This window comes from Cavia porcellus, unplaced genomic scaffold (assembly GCF_034190915.1).
Source record: "Cavia porcellus strain 051 isolate PalLab524CR breed Dunkin Hartley unplaced genomic scaffold, mCavPor4.1 scaffold_5, whole genome shotgun sequence".
Taxonomy (NCBI): Eukaryota; Metazoa; Chordata; class Mammalia; order Rodentia; family Caviidae; genus Cavia; species Cavia porcellus.
Window position 1 is genome coordinate 93,346,459 of NW_026947488.1, and position 9,963 is coordinate 93,356,421.

Genomic DNA, 9,963 nt, shown 5'->3' on the forward strand with positions numbered 1-9,963 from the left:
CCATCCAGGCCCAACAGGATAAGGAGAGGTCCATGGTGAGGTAGACCTGGAGAGTCAGGTTTCTTTGTATCTCACAGATGGAGGAGTCATTTTTTTTAAATGTTCATAGTTCTTGTATCAGTTTTCTGGGTAACAACAGTAACTTTTGACACATTGATGGGCTTTTTGTTCCTCCTCTTTGATGCCTTTGAGAAGCACTTGACTGATTTTAGGTTTATAGGTGGAGCAACCTTTTGAAAAGGCAGTGGCAACTCATTTGTCAGGGCTGATAGTCCAAATTCTCCTCAGTCAAAATGTGGAACTCAAAAGGAATTGCTGACAATCATCTCAGTTAGATATTAGATGATGCCGTTTGACCAGGATAGATGTAGCCATGAAGCAGAAGGTTCAGGAGGAAGGCCTCTGTGACTGAATGCAGACAATGGCTAGCTGGAACTAGTTCCATGGGCTGGAAGTAGATGAGTTGGGAGTGGGTAGTGAAGCTATAGGTGTTGATAGCAATTGGAGTGGCTAAAGAGGGAGGCAAGGTGGAATTCTCTGGAATAATGGGTCTATTTTAAGTATTTTTCCCCTTTGAGATGCAGGGAGTGCTTTGGTTTCATTTTGAATTCCACAAAAGCCCTTCTTTCCTGCAGTCAGAAACTGTGTATTTTGACTAATTCCCATCTCTGATTTCTTGCATGTGTGTTGTGTACCCTCGAACAACAGTGCAACAGACAAAGGGTGGGTGCCCCTCAGAGAAAAACCATTCAGATGCCCATCTGGCCATGTCCTTTGTGGGGACATATGCATAACTTAGCTAAGGAGGGTGAAAAACCTCTCATGCCATATGTCAATCTCCACAGAACCCAATCAGCCAATACAACCAGCACTTCCCAATCTTGGTGCACAGATGTAACAGCCTTATACTATCTAATAGTATCTTATACTATCTTATAGTGCTTATACTATATGTTCTGCTCATACATTTATTCAACAGGCAATCAGAGGTTAACAACTCAAATTCCATTTGCTTGAGTGTGGTCCTGAGTAACAAAAGGTGATCAAAGCTTCTGATTGAGCTAAGCAGGACTGACAGACTAATTGAAGTGCCCTCTGAGCCTTAACCAGAATCAGGCAGCAGGCAGGCAGACAGACAGATAATCTCCCTTTGGGGTCTGATGTGTGCCACTCGAGGAAGAGTCAGGAATCCTCCTCTAGACCTCTGAGGGGACTCAAGACATCTCGAGGGTGTGCATTCTCATTGGAGAGGTGTCTGTTCCATCTGGGAAGGTCATGACTGGCAACCTAAGAAGTCACCATAGTTGGTCTTCCCAGCCAATGCACCAGATGCAACAGCAAACAGAAACTCTGGGATTTAGAGGCAGATTTATTTAACATGAGAAGGGCTCTGACTAGGAATCAATTGTTCCTCAAAATGTCAGGCCCCAACCTCAGGGAGGGGGAATTTTATGGGTTTTCAAAGCAGGGGAGCACAGTGGTAGTAAGTACTTGGCTGTTCCTGACTGGTTTTTACAATATGCATCATAATCACTAGCTATGTATGACAGTGACCAGCCATTTCCAAGAGGCAGAGGTAACTGGAACTGCAACAGGAACTATTACCCAGGCAGCTGAAGCATGCAGGCTGGGTGTGTGTGTGTGTGTGTGTGTGTGTGTGTGTGTGTGTGTGTGTGTGCATTTTCTGCTACAGGCTTGAATTTTTGTTGTTTCTTGATTTATTTAGTAGTGTGGGACTATGTTATGTTCTTTGGGGGATTTTTTTGTGTTTATTTTTTACTTTTATGTAATTTTTTCCTTTCTTTGGCTCTGATTTAATAGGTATCTAAGATCACTCCCTCATCTCCACTCCCTATCTAGCTTCTTCACCTCAAACTCTGACAGCAATGCTATCACCACATTTCTTTATTTTTTCAAGTGCCCAAACTCCTCCTCTCAAGATTTTAATTCCCACCCTTAGTTCCCCCACAGTTACTCCTTTCTTCTCCAATGTTAACCCTTATCCATTCAAACCCTTTGGCTTCTTCCCTAGCATATTTTCCAATCATCAGGTTCTGATGACCACGTGGCTTCCCACAGCCATAAAGTAAATCTTCTTCCTCCACTATCTCATACCTGCCCCATGAATGTCTTCTGAAAGCTCTCATTACCAACGCTTCAACTTGACTAAAAGAATGCCAAATGAATCAGTTTGCACATCACAGTTTCCTTTTCATCTGACAGTATCCTCCCAAAACACTTCTCCCCCAACTTCCCTTCATCTTCTCTTTCCATTTCACTACCTCATTGCAGTCATAAGTGTGCCTGGAGAACAGGCAAATGGGGATGTGTGACTGCGAGACAATGATAGAAGACACTTTTGAAAAGGTAAAAGCTCCTGGAAAGTTAACAATATACTCCCAAACAACCAATGGGCCATAGAAGAAATCAAAGAAGAAATTAAAAATTTTGTGGAAGTTAATAACAATGACTGTACAACTCAATAAAACCTCTGGGTTATGATAAAAGCAGTTCTAAGAGGGAAATTCTCTGAAATCAATGCTTATATTAGGAAAATAGAGCAAGCCCAAATAAACCTAAGTAAATAAACTTTTGAGAAATTTCAAACACTTAAAAATGTATCAGTCCCAAAGCAAAATTAAGGAGGAAAAGTATAAAGATGAGATTATAGGGATATGAAATTAAGACTAAAAGAACTGATAAAATCAACCAATTTAAGAACTGGTTCTTTGGAAGAATAAATAGAATAGATAAGCCCTTAGCAGTCTCACCAACAGAAAAAGAGAAAAGCTTCACATCAATGCAATTGGAAATGAAATGAAAAAGCTGAAATCACAACAGATACTGTTGAAATCTAGAAGATAATTATTTTTAAAAATTCTAACAAATTAGCAAATTTTGAAGAACTAAAGAGATTCCAAGATACTATAAACTACCACAGTGAACTCAAGAAGATATAAATATGCTTAACAACTCAATAACAAGCAATGAAATCGACACAGTAATACAGAATCTACCAGTTGAAAAAGTCCAAGACCCTATGATTCACTGTTGAATTCTAGAAAACTCTTAAGGATGTAACATCACTAATACTCCACAAGCTCTTCAAGGAAATCAAAAGGGATGGCATGCTCCCATATTCCTTTATGGAAGTCAGTAACACACTGTTCCCCAAATCAGATACAGACAGCTAAAAAAAATTTATGCTAATCTCCTTAATGAACATAGATATAAACATCCTCCAGAAGATAATAACAAATAGAACACAGCACATTATCAAAAAGATGATACATCATAGTCAAGTAGGTTTTATCCCAGAAATGGAAAGATTGATCAACATATATGTCAATAAATGTAACACATCACATAAACAGGAGCAAGGTCAAAAACTATATGATCATATCAAAAGAGACACAAAAGCTTTTTGACAAAAATCCAACACACCTTCCTGATTTAAAAAAATCACTAGAAAACAGGTATACAGGCACCATACCTGAATACTACAAAGGCTATTTGTTTTTTTTTCTTTTTTTTTTTAATTAAGGAGAAAAGAAAAAAAAAGAAAGTGAAAGGGTACAAGTTATACAGATTTACAGAAGAAAAAAATGAACAGTAAGAAATCACTAGTTAATGGATTACATATTGCCATCTTAAAAATAATTGTTCAAGTCACAAAATTAAAGCTTGTAGAGTGGACATTCCAACAATGATACTGCAAACAGTTTTGTTCAATGATCCAATAAAACTCTGTGATATCATTTTCTATCTTATACACTTAAATATACATGCAGTTATATAGTTTAGAGCACTTTCTTTTCCTCTCTTTTGTACAATGACTATTACACATTTTGGGTTTCATTGCTTCCACGGTTCTTATTGCTTTTTTGGAAGAGAGTAAAACCAAATGAGACATAACAGGACAGAATCGGTCAAGTCAAAAGGGTGGACATAATAGATAATATAAAAACATAATACAAGGTGATCATCAGTGGTTACCATAATGCCTCCCGCTATCTCTAATAGAATTGCCTATATCATTAGTTGTAATACAATTGAACAAAATAGTAAAGAACAAAACTGACAAAACCAAAACATTGGAGACATTGTAGGTCTTCAAAAGTAGATAAAAGTCAATGAGAATGGGCGTTATAATGAATCTCATTATCTTCTCAGCTGATGCCTAAACTTTCGAACCCGATACTATCCATCAAAACAGAATAGGGGAACATCAGTCAAAAACAAGATGGTGAGAGTAATACAGGGCTTCAAATCGAGATAATAGAAAGTCAAAGTGGGTTACTATATTATATCCTGCTATTTTTTTCCCTTTAATTAAACGGATAAAAATAAAAAAGTAAATAATGGAGTGGAGATTGAGAAAAAAGAGGGCATAACAGCAAAACAGCGCAGATCAAAACATAACCATTTAAGCAGAATAGTGTTTCACCACCAGATAATTCCGACCTAAAAGTAGTTACCATATTGACTCTTTCCTTGAAGTCCTTGAGTACAACTTCATATACTGTAGCATTAAGTATATCAAAACAATGTAAAACCATTTAAGAGAATGACAGCATTACAGAGTATTTAGAATCGACTAACAGAAAATGAACAATGGTTTCTGTATAATCTCCTTGTCTTTAAAAGGTTTTTGCTTATACTATCATACATAATAAAATCCAATAAGATACAACCTGTTTAGACCATTGGAGACAGAAGAACAAAAGCTAGATGAGACTTCAAAACAAGATGATACTAAATCAGTATTACCTATTAAGATGTCATTTTCTCTAAAATAGCTGTTCCTATCATCCAATCTTCTCTGTCTCATTTCTGTTGAGCTCTTTTTCTGTCAGTAGCTGTCAGTTTGTCTTCTTCATTTTGTTCTCTGCTCCATTCGTTGTGGCCTCCCCGCCACCATTTCTGGGTTCTTTGTATTTTTCTTTTTTTAGAATATCCTGCAATACTTTCTGTAGGGTTGAATTGGTGGTTGCAAATTCCCCCAGTTCCTCTTTATCCTGAAAGCACCTTGTTTTTCCATCAATTTCCAGGGACAGTTGTGCAGGATATCTCAATCTTGGCTGAAGATTATTATCTTTCAAAGCTTGAATTATTTCCCCCCATGCTCTTCGTGATTTGATGGTTTGTGCAGAGAAATCTGCTGTAATTCTGATGGGTGTTCCCTTGTAAGTGGTCTGTTTCTTGTCTCTTACAGCTTTTAATATTCTGTTCTTGTATTGAATTTCTGGAATTTTTATTATTATATGCCTGTGTGTTTCTCTGTTAGGGTTGTAGGTAGCTGGGGTCCTGTATGCCTCATACATCTGAGTATCTTTACCTTTTGCTAAATTAGGAAAATTCTCCTGGATTATTTCTGTGAGTAGCTTTTGTAGTTCACTTGTTTATGTCCCTACTTCTTCTTTTATGTTCTTAATCCTTAAGTTATGGCTCCTCTTATCATCTTCTTGTCTTTGTATTATTGCTGTTTGTTTCTTTGTTATTTTTAAGAAGTTTTTCATTTCATTCTCCCATATTACAAGTCTGCCCTCCAGCCCAGATAGTCTGTCCTTAGTTTCTTTCAAGCTGTTATGCCAGTCTTGGATAGACTTCTTAATTTCTTGATAGTCCCTTTGAACCTGCTTCATGTACTCTATGCTTTCTCTGTTTTCTCCATCAAACAATTCTCCCCTCTTTTTCTGTTCTTCCATTCCACCATCTGTTTTTTCCTGGGTGGTGCTTAGCATTTCTCTAACTATTCTGCATACTTCTAGCTTCAGGTCGTTGATAACTTCATTCCTGAATTGGTCTATGAGGCTCTCTATATGGCGCTTAATGTCTATTGGTGTGGTGTCCGCTATTGCCTGTTTCTCAGAATTGGGGGCCGAGGAGCCTTTCTTGTTGCTTCCCTTCCCCATTTTCTCCGTTCCTTATAAAATGCAAGCTTACATAGGAGGCCCAGCTTCCCTGCCTGTCAGCCACAGCCTGATCAAATTGCGCTGGCTAGGTGTTCCTGCCCACCGCTGCGCACCAGGGAGTTACGGACTAGGCAGCCTACGCGGGAGTCACCCCTCCGGGCCACCGTCAGGCTCTGGGATCTGGGTTAGGCCAGCCTACCAAGTCTGCCCGCAGCGTCACGCAGGCCAGGCACTTTTCACCAATCCCATCCGAGAGGGGAATGTGTGGCTGGAGTCGCCACCGTGCCCTGCTCTTACAGGACTGCCTGAGCCCAGAAAGTCCTCCGCTGGAGTCAAACTGTGGTGGAGTGTCAGTTTCTCTCACTCACCTCGCCACCAGTCAGTGTACGCCTCCTTGTCCATCCTGTTTTTGACTCCGTTCACAGACTCCCATTCCCAGAGCTTCTGTGCATCTCTCCTTGCTGAGCCGCTGTGGAGGCAGCCAGCCGCCGAGCGGCGGGAAACCCAAACCGCAGTTTCAAATGGCACGGGGTCCAGCCTCCACACTGAGACTTTTCTGTTCCTATTTTAGCACCAGGACTGCATTCCAAGTTGGTTTCTCTCAGCCCAGTTCGTTCCTGAGTCAGCAGAGCATATCTCTACTGGCTAATGTCTCCTTAGTCCGCATCATTCCTGATTTCTCAGCTGAGCCTTTCAGAGAGCCTCCGGTAGTTGCTGTTATCTATCTGCCATGTTCTCCCGGAAGTCTACAAAGGCTATTTGTGACAAACAAATAGCCAGCATTATACTAACTGGTGAAAAACTAAAAGTATCCTCCAAATCAGGAAAAAGGATGTCCACCATCACCTCTTCTATTCAACATAGTATGTGAAACATTAGCTAGAATAATTAAGCAAGTAAAAAGGGGGCATACATATAAAAGGAAGAACTTATATTATCATACAGATTGGGTTATCATACAGATTGTCATACAGATGATACTTTACATAAAAGCCCTGAAGAATTCAAGCAAAAAGTCTTAGAATTAATAAGCAACTCCAGTAAAGTAGCAAGATACAAGATCAACACATGAAAATCATTAGCATTTGCGTATACCAATAATGAGTAAGATAAGAAGGAAACTATGAAGATAATATCATTCACAGTAACTTTAAGGAAAATGAAATACCTAGTAATTAGCTGAGAAGTGAAAAACCTCTACAAAGAAAAATATGGTACTCTGAAAAAGGAGATTGAAGAGTACGTCAGGAAATGGAGAGCTGTCCCCTGCTCCTGGATAGGCAGAACCAATATTGTCAAAAGGATCATGTTGTCAGAACTGGGAAATGGAATGAGTGAACTAACCAGACACACACACACACACACACACACACACACACACACACACACGCTAAAATACCATACAGTATCTCTTATCTGAGTGGGGCAAAATACAAACAAAAAGACTAGACATGAACAGAAATGGAGGCAGTGGTCTAAGGAACCAAGGATGACAAGGAAGGGGAAGTGAGAAAAATTAAGATAAGCCATGTACAGGAACATAGTAACCCAATTAATATAACATTATATGCCACAGCATGAACTAAGACAAATAATATGAACAAGAATGAAAAAATAGGATAGGGAACTGGAGGGAGAGGGAGGGAGAGAATTTTTAAAAAGAAATATGCTGTAATATGTACATGTAACCATGTCCTAAGATGATTGCAAACTACATGTAACCATTTCCTAAGATGATTATAAACTACATGAACTACAAACATGTACTGTCCTGACCCATGGGTAAGTCAACAGAGATCCTAGAGAGGAAGTGGGGATTTGGGATAGACAAGAGACATGAGGAATGGAGACAAGACGAAGCTCTGATCAAGTCTCATTTATTCAAAGGAGTAGCAAATATATAAGGTATTGGGGGAGGAGGGAGTTGGATTCTGACACATCAGCTGGTAACTTAGCAACAGCGGGAAGTTCTAGCGAGACCGGAGGCTATAGGGTAATTCAAATCTCCCATGGGTGGGCTCATAAGGTGGGATAATTAGCATAATTGCTGTACTGGCTGGACCACTGGGACATGTGACAGGCTAGGTGAGGAGAGAGGGAAACTTAACTACCAAATAGAAACTTAACATTGAGATGGCTGTTGTCTTATTAACATAAGAAGATGGCCAATTGCGGGGTTTCCCACAGGTCCCCCCTTTAAAATTTAAGAGGCTTATAAGAAGCTGCATCCTTGAGGAGACTGTGCCTGTCTTGGGTCAGAATTCTTTCACATGGGTCCAATTCTGCCATACCTGTCACTGGAGGCAGGGCAGCAACATGCCCAGCTCCTGTCTTAGGTGGCAATTGGTTAGTGCGTGTAAGGTCCAGTTGCCCATCTCTGGCTATCCAGTCTATCACACCAAAGTAAGAGAAATGGAGCAGACAGCATGCTTTCACAAAGCATTATCATAATACTGTTTTGCAGGCTCCGTGTAATTATCTCTATCAGCCATTTCAAGCCTGTGGTAATGGATCTGCATAGGTTGCATTTTTATGGTATCCACCTGTTGTTTGACAAAAGCCATCAATTTATTAAAAAGGAAAGGGCCTAATGAAAATAAAATTAAGAGTCCAAGTAATGGTCCAAGCAAGGGAAGAAGATAAGGCAGGATTCCATTCCAGCTACTCCAGAGAGGGCTTTCAAATGGCTCTCTTCTTCTTTTTACTAGGTCTTCTTGTAGTCTCTTAATTTTGTCTTGAACAATGCTGGACTTGTTCACATAGAAGCAGCAGCATTCCTGTAATGCCAAACAGATGCCTCCCTGCTCTGCCATTAGGAGGTCTAACCCTCTTCTGTTTTGAAGAACTACCTCAGCTAATGAATCTATTTGATCTTGGATGTCCTGAATAGAACTAGACAATGCCTGAACATCATCAATAAGCTGATTGGAAAGCTTGTTGTGAGAATGCACTGTGACTCCTAGTTCCGTAGTACCTGTCGCCAGGGTTCCTGAAATCCCTAGTCCTACCATCAGGGGAATAAACTGCACTGCTCTCTTAGTATGACCTACACTGTAATCAAGACTGGGAATGGGAACAGGCTCATCTCCAGATATAACATCTATGTCAGGTACTAGGGTAGCCATGACACACAACCCTTCCAAATTGGCAGGCAGAAATGTGAAAGCCATCTTTCCTCCACAGACAAATACTTGTCCCTTAGTTGGACAAAGAGGGGTAGTCCAGTTAATTATAGAACTGCAATTAGTGAAGGTGACAAACCCAGCATCAATGTCAGAGGTATCGTTATGAAAACTTCCCTGGAGGAAGGGGGAATCTCCGAAACCTACAGGCTCCACTCTAAATGGGACGCTGACACTACAATTAAGATTTGCAAAGCTATATGGGGTAGGCCACACACAGCCAACAGTCTTTAGCCAAATCAGGGTTAGAAACTTTAAGGGCTATATAAGTGGCTTCTTAGATATCTAAGGTCTGGGTATCTAGATTTACACCTCTCAACTTGAGGAGAGCCAGGGGATGATAATTTATCTTGGGGAACATTTGTTCTATAGTTTGCTCTATATTGTTTTGTACTTGAAGTTCTCTAACCTTGTCTTGGGGTCTGCCATCATCTGAAATGTGTAATGGGGCTACCTTGCTCCAGCACTCTGGGCTACCAATTGTGCTGCTGCATGAGGCCTGGGCATACTTTGAATTTCCAAGGACCTGTGGGATGCCGGACCCCTCACCCTCAAAACTTCCAGCATTAGGTCTCTGAAATATGGCAGTGAAATAAGTCTTATTGTCTTTTCCCATGTACTCCTGTACTGAGTCATAGCAGGAAGAATGCATTTCCATTTTGTAAGGACATTTTTTGGGGGCACAACCCCGGTTGGCCATTGACACTGGATATCATGCAAGGTTTGACATAGTACCTTCAACTTTGGCTCATTCCACCTGTGACAGTTGGGTGAGCAGTAAGGTATGCTATCTTGTCTCCACAATCTGTCTGAGTGTATATGTATACTTTGTAATTGAGTACTTGTGTGCCATAAGATTGGCCTGG

The 9,963-nt window shown here is 40.2% G+C and overlaps 1 protein-coding gene across 1 annotated transcript; it reads right to left on the minus strand.

The window, feature by feature from the left end:
* Positions 1-8,347: 8,347 nt before the first annotated feature.
* Positions 8,348-9,664, minus strand: LOC111756697 (syncytin-2). Its single transcript, XM_063249493.1, has 2 exons — positions 9,647-9,664; positions 8,348-9,112 (listed from the first exon to the last, which is right to left on the minus strand). Exons 1-2 carry the CDS (start codon positions 9,662-9,664, stop codon positions 8,348-8,350), a joined length of 783 nt encoding a protein of 260 aa, XP_063105563.1.
* Between the last annotated feature and the right edge of the window lie 299 nt (positions 9,665-9,963).